General features: G+C 46.0%; 1 protein-coding gene across 1 annotated transcript in view; it reads right to left on the bottom strand.

The window, feature by feature from the left end:
• Positions 1–6,061: 6,061 nt before the first annotated feature.
• The window catches only part of SLC8B1 (solute carrier family 8 member B1), an 81,171-nt gene continuing 74,505 nt past the window's right edge, over positions 6,062–12,727 (bottom strand). The window contains exons 16-17 of the mRNA XM_077296337.1: positions 6,791–6,855; positions 6,062–6,577 (exon numbers count right to left, since the gene is read on the bottom strand). Of these exons, the coding sequence (XP_077152452.1) occupies positions 6,380–6,577; positions 6,791–6,855 (263 nt within the window). The 3' untranslated portion in view covers positions 6,062–6,379. The remainder of the gene's footprint in view (positions 6,578–6,790; positions 6,856–12,727) is intronic.

Raw genomic sequence — 12,727 nt, forward strand, 5'->3', positions numbered from 1 at the left:
GTCCGTAAAACTCGCCAAACAAACGTCACAATAATTCTCAATGGGGCTGCTCCTATCAGCCGTATATTACGGTTCAGTATTATACGGCTTTCTACAGCCGTACAAAATCGCAGCATGCTGCGTTTGTCAGCGTATTGCGCAAAAAAACGCCAATGAAAGTCTATGGGGGTGAGAAAAATACGGATTCCACACGGACCAGCAGTGTGACTTGCGAGAAATACGCACCGGTGCAGCCTGGGAACTTTTTCCCACGCTCCAGGTCATATGAGGACATCCAGCAGGGGGCGCATCACCGCGACTGAAGGTAACTATAGGTCATTGACCTACATTTCCTTCATTCGCCGGGGCTTACAGACACGAGCACAGCTGCATTAGCAGGGCTCCTGCCTGTAAAATATTTTAACCCCTTCAGATGGATTACCTCGTGGGACGTGACGGTTCATCAGAGGGTATGTATATTGTGGGTTTATTATTTTGCCAAGCGAGGGTCTTCAGCTGGATTGACAGAGCAATAAAATACTAAAACAACCTGTGTTTATTTCATTAAAATACTTTTTAATAATGTGTGTTTTTTAACCCTTTCAGACAATTGGATTAATAATGGATAGGTGTCATAATTGACGCCTCTCCATTATTAATCTGGCTTCATGTCACCTTACAATAGCAAGGTGGCATTAACCCTTCATTACCCCATATCCCACCACTACACGGGAGTGGGAAGAGAGTGGCCAAGTGCCAGAATAGGCGCATCTTCCAGATGTGCCTTTTCTGGGGTGGCTGGGGGCAGATGTTTGTAGCCAGGGGGGGCCAATAACCATGGACCCTCTCTAGGCTATTAATATCTGCCCTCAGTCACTGGCTTTACCACTCTGGCGGAGAAAATTGCGCGGGAGCCCACGCCAATTTTTTCAGCGATTTAACCCTTTATTTTAGCAGCTACAGGGCCCAAATTTTGCACATACACACTACTAACATTAGTAGTGTGGAATATGCACAAAAAAGGGGGATATGAGATGGTTTACTGTATGTAAACCATGTCTCATATGTCGGGTTTGGGAAGGAGAAATGAAAAGCCGGCAATTGAATTACTGGCTTTTAACATATATCGCGCTGAATTAAATATAAATACAGAATATATATATATATATATATATATATATATATATATATATATATATATATATATATATATATATATATATATATATATATATATATATATATATATATATATATCTCAATGATTATATATATATATATATATATATACACACACACACACACACACACACACACACACTGTATATATGTTTTACCGAACATTTGAGCACATAGATCCATTAGATGTCGGTTTTGCAAGCCTGCGAGAAAATCTCGCAGTACGGATGCCATACGGATTACATACGGAGGATGCCATGCGCAAAATACGCTGACACACCCTGCCTACAGATCACTATTTTGGGAACATTTCTCCGTATTACGGCCGTAAAAAACGGACCGTATTGTCTTACGCTGAGTGTGACTCCAGCCTAAAGAGAGTTCTAAGCTACTATACAAAAGGATAGACGCAGCTTTCGGGACTTTATACTTACATCTGTTTTCAAACCTTGGGGGGCCTGCCTGCGTCTGTCTTGGGTCCCTTGCTTGGTACCTCTAAAATCTTCCAATTTAAAGACAGTTTTAATTATAATGATTATGTATTGGTATGCCAACTTACATTTTGATTCCCCCCCTACAAAAAATTATTACACCAAAAAAAAAAAAAAAAGTGTTAACTTGATATGCTTGATGCGCAAGCTGCCAAACCCTCCACCTCCTGTTTCCCCCACAAAATTCCTTGAAAGCAACACCAAAACTACTTAAAACTTGATATGCGCCATGCACATGCTGGTAAACCTACTTCCCCCCCCCACAGATAAAGTATCAACCATATAAAAAATTTCCCTCATTCAAAGTTAAAATACCAATACCCAAACATGTCAATTATGATTACCCTACAGTTACTATTTTCTAAAACCAGATAACATTTTCTATACCAATGGTTTGCATTCCGCATTTGTATATAGAACCTTTAAAGCATGTATACCCAGTTTTAATTTTATCTTGAAATCAGACTACGGACAGTTTTTTGGAATTATTACTATTTTTTTTTTTAATTAATTTTTTTTTTTTGAAAGTAGGAGCTACACTGCTCTTTATTTTAAATACCAGTACAGTATGTTAATGTATGAAAAATAACAAAAATGCAGGACACACACACCACACACACATGTCACAGCACAGCCTTTCAAAATACCAGCACAGTATGAAAAATAAAAACATGCAAGGCGGGCGGTCGGGCACACACACATCACACGGCATTTATACACACGTGTCACAGCACAGCCATTCAAAATACCAGCACAGTATGAAAAACAAAATCATGCAAGGCGGGCACACACACACTGGCAGAACTCATGCTGTATGGCAGTACTCACATGGCAGTCTCTGGCAGGGTCTTGCTGGCTGCTAGCAGGGTCTGTCTGTCTGTCTGTCTTGCTGGCTGGCACTTTGTTCTCTCTTGATGGCACATTGAGGAATGAGGCCCACCTGTCCTGTTTATATAGTTTTGGGGTTGTCTGGGCAAAGTATCTACTTTTTGGAGCATGCTCAATTGAAAAAAGCGTATTGGGGCGACTGATCTGCCAAATGACGGTTCGCGACGGATCCGTCGCCCATAGGCGGCCATTCTATGAAATGGCTGTCGCGATGGATCCGTCGAACCGCCAATTAGGCGCAGACAAAAAACGTTACAATGTCCGTCAATGTCTAACAACGTCTGCCAAATTTCGACGGATCCGTCGCATGGCGGATGGAACGGACGACCATCCGCCACAATCCGTCGCTAATGTAAGTCTATGGGAAAATGGCGGATCCGCTATTTGAGGAAAATGGCGGTTTCAGACTGATGCCAACAGACTGAAGTGTGAAAGATGCCTTACTTAATTGATAGTTGGCTCTCAAGCCTGAACAGCTTTGAGTAGTACAACATGTATAAAAAGTATCATGTTATCAAAATACAACTTGCCTAATAATTCTGCGCACAGTGTACAAATTAGATTACTGAAAATACACACTGCTGATATTCTGTAAGGGTATTATACATTCTTTTGGAGGCCTCTACATGCAAAGGCCTCATTCACACATCCATGTTTAAGCACAAATATAAAAAAATGGTAGCGGTCATCGGCGTGTGGTCCGCGTGTCCATTCTTCCCATCAGTGTGTGGTCTGCGTGTCCTTTCTTGCGATCACTGGGTTATCAGTATATGATCGTTGTCTGTTGTTACGATCCGTGTTATGATTTATTTATATAGCACCATTGATTCCATGGTGCTGTACATGAGACGGGGTTACATACAAATTACAGATATCACTTACAGTAAGCAAACGAACAATGACAAGACTCAGACTGATACAGAGGGGCGAGGACCCTGCCCTTGCGGGCTTACATTCTATAGGATGGTGGGGAAGGAGACAATAGGTTCAGCGTTGCAGAAGCTCCGGTGTTGGTGAGGCGGTAGCTCCCGTAGTGGTGAAGAGGCAGCGGGGTCAGTACAGGCTGTAGGCTTTCCTGAAGAGGTGGGTTTTCAGGTTCCGTCTGAAGGATCCAAATGTGGTTGATAGTCGGACATGTTGGGGCAAAGAATTCCAGAGGATGGGGGATATTCGGAAGAAGTCTTGGAGGAGGTTGGTTAAGGAGCAAATAAGTGCGGAGGAGAGAAGGAGGTCATGAGAGGACCGGAGAGGGAAGACATCGGGAGATTAGTTCAGAGATATATGGAGGAGACAGTTTATGGATGGCTTTGTAGGTCAGTATTAGTCATTTGAACTGGATACGCTTAGGGAATGGGAGCCAGTGAAGAGATTTGCAGCGGGGAGGAGTAGCGAGATGAATTAGTTGGGCAGCAGATAAGGATGGACTGGAAAGGTGCAGGGTGTTTAGCAGGGAGGCCACAAAAAAAAGGGATGTTGCAGTAGTCGAGGCAGGAGATGAGGGCATGCACAAGCATTTTAGTTGATTGACAGTTGAGGAAAGGACGAATTCTGGGGATATTTTTGAGCTGGAGGCGACAGGGGGTGGAACGAGCTTGGATGTGCAGTTTGAAGGACAGGGCAGAGTCAAGGGTTACTACGAGGCAGCGGACTTCCGGTATGGGGGGAAAGCATGATATCGTTAATTGCGATAGATAGATCTTTCTTTCCTGACCTATGAGATGGAGGAAAGATGACGAGTTCAGATTTGTCCACATTGAGTTTGAGGAAGCGAGAGGAGGAGAAGAAGGAGGAGGCTATGGCTGATAGACACTCCGGGATTCTGGACAGCAGAGAGGTAGATCTGAGTGTCATCAGCAAAAAGGTGGTACTGGTATTTTCAGTTGTCCCAGGCCAAGTGTATAGATTGAGAAGGGTAGGGGGATCCTAGAACAGAGCCTTGGGGGAGGAGTCCAACAGAGAGGGTAGGATGAGGAGGTAGTGTGGGAGTGAGACGCTGAATGTGCAGTTGGAAAGGTATGAGGAGATCCAGGATAGGGTGAGGTCTTTGATGCCAAAGGAGGAGAGGATCTGTAGGAGGCAGTGGTCAACTGTGTCAAAAGCAGAGGACAGGTCTAGAAGGAGTATAGAGTATTGTCCGTTAGCTTTGGCTGTAAGTAGGTAGTTAGTAATTTTGGTCAGGGATGTCTCAGTTGAGTGATGGGGACAGAAACTAGACTGTAGGTTATCGAAGAGCAAGTTAGATGAGAGGTAGGAGGAAAGTTCAGCGTGGACATGCTGCTCCAGGAGTTTGGAAGCAAATGGGAACAGCGATATTGGGTGATAGCTGGACATAGCAGTTGGATCAAGGGTTGGCTTTTTAAGGATAGGCTTGATTGTGGCATGTTTGAAAGCAGAAGGGAAGGTGCCAGAAGTTAGTGATAGGTGTTTTAGTAGAAGCATTCAACACCTGTACTTCGTTTGAAGTCATTCTATGCTGACAGAGTCCCAGAAATTTTTTTTTTTGTTTTCCCCAAAAGTGTTCACCTAACCACGTTATAAACAATAACTCCTTGACCCATCAAATTATCAAAACAAGGAACTTTTCCCATCATTCTTCTGGTCACAAGGCCACACACGGGAGTTGAGGAGTATCCCCAGCAGTGGGAACCACACTAATCTAACAGTCATCACCTACTCACCTATAGCCTGTATGACCTTTTTAAGCAATGAGCCATACAGGCTCTGTGCCATTGTGCATAAGGCCTTACAGTCATTACTACCTCAAAAGTAGCACGGTGTAAAGGGTTAAAGCTCTCTATAATTTTATACTTTCATGACAGTTTTGCTTGTTCCCATGGCAAGTAATACATCCATGAGCAGTTTGTGTTTTGCAATCACTGCTCTTGCCATTAGGAACTTCTGAAACCCCCTAAACCCAGATTAGTGGTATGCTGAGAAGTTCATAGCTTTGCAGGAGCCAACTTCATTCTGCATACATGTAGGGCAAAACAAAAATATTTGTCATGCTTTATCGATGTGAATATTTTTCTGCCCAGTGATGACAGAAGTATTCTAGGAGTGATACCTTTATTGGCTAATCAGAAAATAATATGTTTGCAAGCTTTCAGAGCACAGTGGCTCCTTCTTCAGGCAAGATTACTAATCTTGCCTGAAGAAGGAGCCACTGTGCTCTGAAAGCTTGCAAACATTATTTTCTGGTTAGCCAATAAAGGTATCACTCCTAGACTACTTCTGTCATCATTGGGCAGAAAAATATTCACATCGATTTTTCTGGCTAACACGGTACCACAATACAATTTGTTATTGTACATCATTTCATGCTTTATAAAACACTTGGCATTTATTCAGATTTTTTTATCCATGGTTGTGCATGTTGCATATATGGATAAATCATGAGCCGTATCACATTTTGAACCATGTAAAAAAAGAATAATGACCGTAGAAGTCACATACATTGTATTCTAAGAGGTAGCAACAGTGGTATCCACCATTATAATTGCTATGCACTTCTATCATTCTGGATAACATGTGTACAAGGACCAGCTTTATTTAAAATAAAAAAATATGTATAAAATACATTTTAGGGCCTCACACAGTAGGTAAACAATGATGAAGCAGTTAAATGCCCTCACAATAAGACTAAAAATACCACTCATTAAGAGTCTTTCAAAAAAACATGCTGCCGTATTAAGTAACAATAAAATCCTTCTTCATTTGGTGAATAAAAAAAAATTTCTGAAAAAAATATCCTGAGACAATAATGCAGCATTAAAAGGGTTAGCAGCTGCAGCAGAGGTAAAAGTAAGGCGTCCATCGAGTTTGTAACTTTTTCCATGAATCTGTCAGGAGTTCTGCAGTTTGATGACGCCAAATTCAGTTAAGAGTGCGATAACCAGAAAGAGCACATAGAGGAAGATTAGTGCGACCCCATAGCCTCGATGTAGGTGAAAACACTGTATAGGTACTGCTATCAGGGAGAAAACCAGACTCGCGCCAAGACCTCCGGCCAGGATCCACACCAACAGCCCTTGTGCTTCAAGCTACAGAAGAAACTAAATATTAGGCAGAAGTAAAACAAACTCCTTCTTGCTCTCAATCAGAACATTGGTCTGCCCAGTATAGGGGTTAGAACATTACCCATTATTTACTGTATACTCCACCCAATAAAAGCAACGTAAACCACAGGTTAAAAATGGGACACAAGACTCGGGTGTAGATACAAATTTCAGAGACATAGCAGTTCCCCATCTGACCTGTAACACTGTCGTGGATGGACCCATCTGTAGAAGACAACCAAGACCAACTCCGATGAGGACATCTAATATTCGGTCAGGATAAATTAATTACAGTGTTTAAAGGTAATGGCACACAAAGATTTTAGTCTGTCATCAATGGAAGGACCTCAATTTATGAAATAAAAAATAAACAAAACATACTTTAAGTACCGTATATACTCGAGTAAAAGCCGGCCCGAGTATAAGCCGACCCCCCTAATTTTGCAACAAAAAAACTGAAAACTTATTGACTCGAGTATAAGCCTAGGGTGGGAAGTGCAGCAGCTACCGGTAAATGTCAAAAATAAAAATTAGATACCAATAAAAGTAAAATTAATTGAGACATCAGTAGGTTGTGTTTTTGAATATCCATATTGAAATCAGGAGCCCCATATAATGCTCCATGCAGTTCATTATGGCCCCATATAACATTGGGCCACATTTAATGCTGCTGCACTATAAAAAAAAAAAAAAAAAAAAAAAAAAAAAAATTGACACCACTCGTCGCTGCCCCTCAGCGTCCCGTCTCTCCACACTGACTGTTCAGGCAGAGGGCGGCATGCACCCTAATACGTCATCGCGCCCTCTGACCTGAACAGTCCGTGCAGAGGACACAGAAGACGGAGTGTCGGTGGAACTCGGAAAGGTAAATATGAAATACTCACCTGCTCCTGGCGCTCCTGACGCGGTCCCTGCATGTCCCACAGTCTCCGGGCGCGACAGCTTCTTCCTGTAGTGAGCGGTCACATGGTACCGCTCATTACAGTAATGAATATGCGGCTCCACCCCTATGGGAGTGGAGTCCATATTCATTATTTTAATGAGAGGTACCAGTGACCGCTGAACAGGGGAAGAAGCTGCCGCGCCCAGAGACCATGGGACATGCAGGGACCGCGTCAGGAGCAGGTGAGTATTTGACAGTCGTCGCTCGCCCTCACCCGCCGACCATGACTCGAGTATAAGCCGAGAGGGGCACTTTCAGCCCATTTTTTGGGGCTGAAAATCTCAGCTTATACTCGAGTATACGGTATATAGTACACATGAAAACAAGCAACTTTGTAACATATCTTAACAGAGAAATCTGCTTCTTTCTGCTTCAGGAATGATCCTTTCTTCAAAAGTCACATAATCTGTCTTCACTGAATACAGATGTTAACCATTACAGAGATAGACGACTAGTGATGAGCGAGTGTACTCGTTGCTCGGGAGGTCTCCAAGTATTTGTTAGTATTCTGAGATTAAGTTTTCCTTGCTGCAGCTGAATGATTTACAGCTATTAGGCTACGTTCACATTTGCGTTGTGCGCCGCAGCGTCGGCGCCGCAACGCACAACGCAAATAAAAACGCAGCAAAACGCATGCACAACGCTGCGTTTTGCGCCGCATGCGTCGTTTTTTTCATTGAATTTGGACGCAGCAAAAATGCAACTTGCTGCGTCCTCTGCGCCCGGACGCGGGCGCCGCAGCGACGCATGCGGCGCAAAACGCAAGTGCGCCGCATGTCCATGCGCCCCCATGTTAAATATAGGGGCGCATGACGCATGCGGCGCCGCTGCGGCGCCCGACGCTGCGGCGAGGACCGCAAATGTGAACGTAGCCTTAGGCTACGTTCACATTTGCGGTGTGCGCCGCAGCGTCGTCGCCGCACCAAAACGCATGCGGCGTGCGGCCCTATATTTAACATTGGGGCCGCATGGCGCCGCATGTACATGCGTTGTCATGCGTTTTGGTGCGTTGTACGCCGCATGCGGCGTTAGGGCGCACCTGTTAGCCAGCTTGATTACATGTGAGGATTCCCTAGCAACCAGGCAACCCCCAAATGTACTCAGGCTGGGTATTAGCTGTAAATCATTCAGCTGAGGAGATGAAAACTTAATCTCCGAGCACTAACAAATACTCGGAGAACACCCGAGCGTGCTCGGGAAAACCCGAGCAACCAGTACACTCACTCATTACTAGAAACGACCAGTGCTACTGATGAGCTTCTAAATTGATGTGAGTGGGAGGAGCCTGCCTCTAGCTCCTCCCTAGAGCCGCTCAGTAGCAACTCCCAGCTCTGTGATTTATAGATCTGTCTTAACGAAATATAGATTTTACTCAGGAATTGAGAATTTTGAGAATGAGTGCTCAGCCCAGGAGGAGAAATAAGCAGATTTCTCCGATAAAAGTGTAATATATTGTATCTTATTTTCATGCATATTATTGATTTATGAACAGAAAACCGGGATTTTTGTGTACTCACCGTAAAATACTTTTCTCCGAGCCAATTATTGGGGGACACAGGACCATGGGTGTTATGCTGCTGCCACTAGGACACTCCCCTGCAGCTCCTCCCCTGCAGTATACACCCTCCTGCTGGCTCCAAGTGAACCAGTTCGGTAACAAACCCCGGGGTTAGAACCCAGGACTCAACGGCCATGCCGTCAAACACAGGGCCTTGGAGTTCTGGTGGTAAATGGGGCCCTGTGATAGCAGGTCTGTGCGATTCGGTAATCGCCAGGGAACATCGGCGACTAGTTGTACTAGTCCTGCGTACCACACCCGGCGCGGCCAATCTAGCGCAATCAGGATTATTGTTACTCCCTCCGCTCTGATCTTCTTGATGACTCGGCATTAAGGGGAGCGGGAGAAATATGTATGGAAGCCGAAAATGATGCCACGGGCGTACGAGTGCATCTGCCCCGATGGCTGCTGGATCGTGGGACCGAGCTATGAAGTCGGGAACTTTGGAATTTAGCCGTGAGGCCATCAGGTCCACGTCTGGAGTTCCCCAACGGCAGCAGATCTGGTGGAAGATCTCCGGATGGAGAGACCACTCCCCGGAGTCGAGGCCTTGACGACTGAGGAACTCTGCCTCCCAATTGTCCACTCCCAGGATGTGAACCGCAGAAATCAATGAGCGGTTTTTCTTGGCCCAACGGAGAATGTAGCCTACCTCGCTCATGGCTGCCATCCTGCGGGTTCCCCCCTATCAGTTGATGTATGCCACTGCAGTGGCATTGTCGGACTGAATCCTGATGGGACGACCCGCCAGAAAGGGATGGAATTGAAGAGCTAACCTGATTGCTCGAATTTCTAAGATATTGATCGGAAGGCGTGATTCCTGAAGTGACCAGCGGCCCTGAGCAGTGCGATGTAGGAACACCGCTCCCCAGCCTAGAAGACTGGCATCTGTTGTCACAACTAGCCAATGTACTGGAAGAAAAAAAGACTTCCCTTGATTCAGGGAGGACTTCAATGTCCACCACCTGAGAGACTGACTCCCTGGGGGAGGAAGAACCGACGGTCGAGGGAGAATGGGTTCCTGTCCCAAACAGCCAGGAGGGCATGCTGTAAGGGACGTAGGTGTAATTGGGCAAATGGAACCGCCTCCATGGCTGCTACCATCCTGTCGAGGACTCTCATACTGAAGCACAGAGTGAGTGTGAGGTTGAGAGAGCTTCTCGCAGTAAGGCCGAGATCTTTTCCGGGGGAAGAAGCACCAACCCCTGGGACGAGTCCAGTATCATTCCTAGAAGGGAAATTCGCTGAGCTGGTACTGGGGAAGATTTTTTGAAGTTTATCTTACAACCTAGGCGAGAAAGAGAATCTATTGTGATGTTCACAACCTCCTTGCAGGCGCGGAAAGAGGGACCTTTGATGAGGACATCGTCTAGATACGGTAGCACCACCACGCCTCGGTTGTGAAGGATGGCCACGGTGGCCGCCATGACCTTGGTGAATACCCTGGGAGCGGTGGCGAGGCCGAAGGGCAAAGCAACGAATTGGAAGTGTTGTTCCTGAACTGCAAAGCGAAGGAACCTCTGGTGAGAAGGGAAAATTGGAATGTGGAGGTACGCGTCCTGGATGTCTATAGACGCCAGGAACTCGCCTTTTTCCATGGAGGCGAGGACAGAATGAAGCGATTCCATTCGGAACCGTCGTACCCTGATGAACTTGTTCAGCAGTTTTAGGTCCAGTATGGGCCGTACTGTACCGTCCTTCTTTGGAACAATGAATAGGTTTCAATTAAAAAAACCTTGAAACCTTTCGCTTTGAGGGACCGGAATAATAACCCCGTCTTCCTTTAGAGAGCTTATGGCTCGGAGGAACTCTGATGCCTTTGCCCTGGGAGGAGAAGACAGGAAAAAAACGATTTGGTGGAAGAGAGGATAATGCTATCTTGTATCCGGAGGACACTAGGTCGCGGACCCATTTGTCATTAACGACCGAGAGCCACGCGTCGCTGAAGGAAAGCAGGAGGCCGACTACTTTGAGGGTGTCCTCCGGATACCACAGGGAGTCATTGTGTGGGAGATCTGCCCGGTTTGGACCCCCTGGATCCTGACTGCCTAGGCCTGCCTCTCCATGAAGGGGAAGGTTTGTAAGAGGTCTGGGGACCTCTATCCCTACGTTGTGCCTGGCTGGGTCTGGAAGATGTGGAAGTAGAGGACCAATTTGAGTTGGAACGAAAAAAAAAAAATAAAAATAATAATTCGGGACTGAGCCTGGTTCCGAAAGGGCCTCTGCTGTGGGAGAAATTTACTCTTCCCTCCAGTGGCGTCGGAAATTGATAGAGTTTTTCGCCAAAAAGGCTACCGCTCTGATATGGTAAAGAAGTCAATGGAAGCAGAATCCGCACGCCAGTCCCGGAGCCATAAGGACCTCCGAATGGTGATTGCGTTTGCTGCTGCTCGAGAAGCGCAGTCAGCGGCATCCAGAGACGCGGTCACTAGAAAATCCCCAGCTCTGGCTATCTGAGTAGCAAGGTCTGCTACCCTGGGAGGAAGATTGGTGTCCAGAACAGCTGAAGACAAGACCTCAGCCCAATGGGTCATAGCCTTAGCCACACACGTAGCGGCAAAAGATGGAAAGAGTGCGGCTGCTGAGGCTTCAAAAGCTGAACGAGCCATATTGTCGATCTGACGATCGGTGGGGTTTTTAATCGAGGCGCCCTCTGAAGAGGATAAAATAGATTTAGTAGCTAGGCGCGATACTGGAGGATCTACCGGAGGAGACTGACCAATTCTTTCTTAGATCAGGAGAAAAGGGATATTTTGACTCCATGGGCTTTTGCCCTGTGAAGCGTTTATCTGGACCGGATCCTATGAGATTCAACGATTTCCTTAAATTCGGGATGATTGGCGAACACTGAGCCAGCTTGGTCCTCTTAAAGGACACAGCATGATCCGTTTTAGATAAAGGTTCCTCATCTAGCTTCAGGGCCTTGTTTACTGACTCAATGAAGGTCGAGAGTCTCCTGATCGTGTTGAAATTCCTGCTCTAGGAACGTGTCAGAATTGTCCTCTGAGACAGGTTCTCTACTAGCCCCAAGGGAGGGGGAGCGAGAAATGGAACTCTCAGAACCCGATTCCCAGTGATGGTCTGGGGACAAGGCATGAGTCCTTTTCCCGGAAGAGCGAGAGCTCCTTGGTAAGGTACGACCCCTAGTGTACGAGGGGTTCTGATCATCGGAAGCGTTGTCTGTAAGAGTGGTTCCTGAGCAGTCACCGGTTCACAAGCTGAGCATAACGCAGTATTGTGACCCCGGGGTTGACATATCTTACAAAAGGTACAAGCAGCAAAAAACAGTGTGGGTTTTTCCAGACTTTGTTAGGCTTTGATTGAGACAGTGTAGCCTTGAGGAGAGCGCTTACTAGCAAGGGAAGGGTTAAGCTAGGTTTCTACAGCTTACTCAGGTCCTGTGTCTTGAGTCCCCGGGGGAGGTACACAATGTGTCCACAGAAATCGCTAATCCCTGAAGCTGTGATTCAAAACGCTGGAGCAGCGCTGCAGCATCAGCCCTGTGGGTGTCCAAAGATGGCCACCGAGATCAGGAAGAGAAGGCACTTCTCGCAGAACGAGAAGCGCCAGAGAGTGGGCGGCGGTAACTGCCGGTGGGCAGAGCCAACGTTCCGGCCTGGAAGAGAGAAACAGC

Source organism: Ranitomeya variabilis, chromosome 1 (genome assembly GCF_051348905.1).
Source record: "Ranitomeya variabilis isolate aRanVar5 chromosome 1, aRanVar5.hap1, whole genome shotgun sequence".
In the NCBI taxonomy this organism is placed as follows: Eukaryota; Metazoa; Chordata; class Amphibia; order Anura; family Dendrobatidae; genus Ranitomeya; species Ranitomeya variabilis.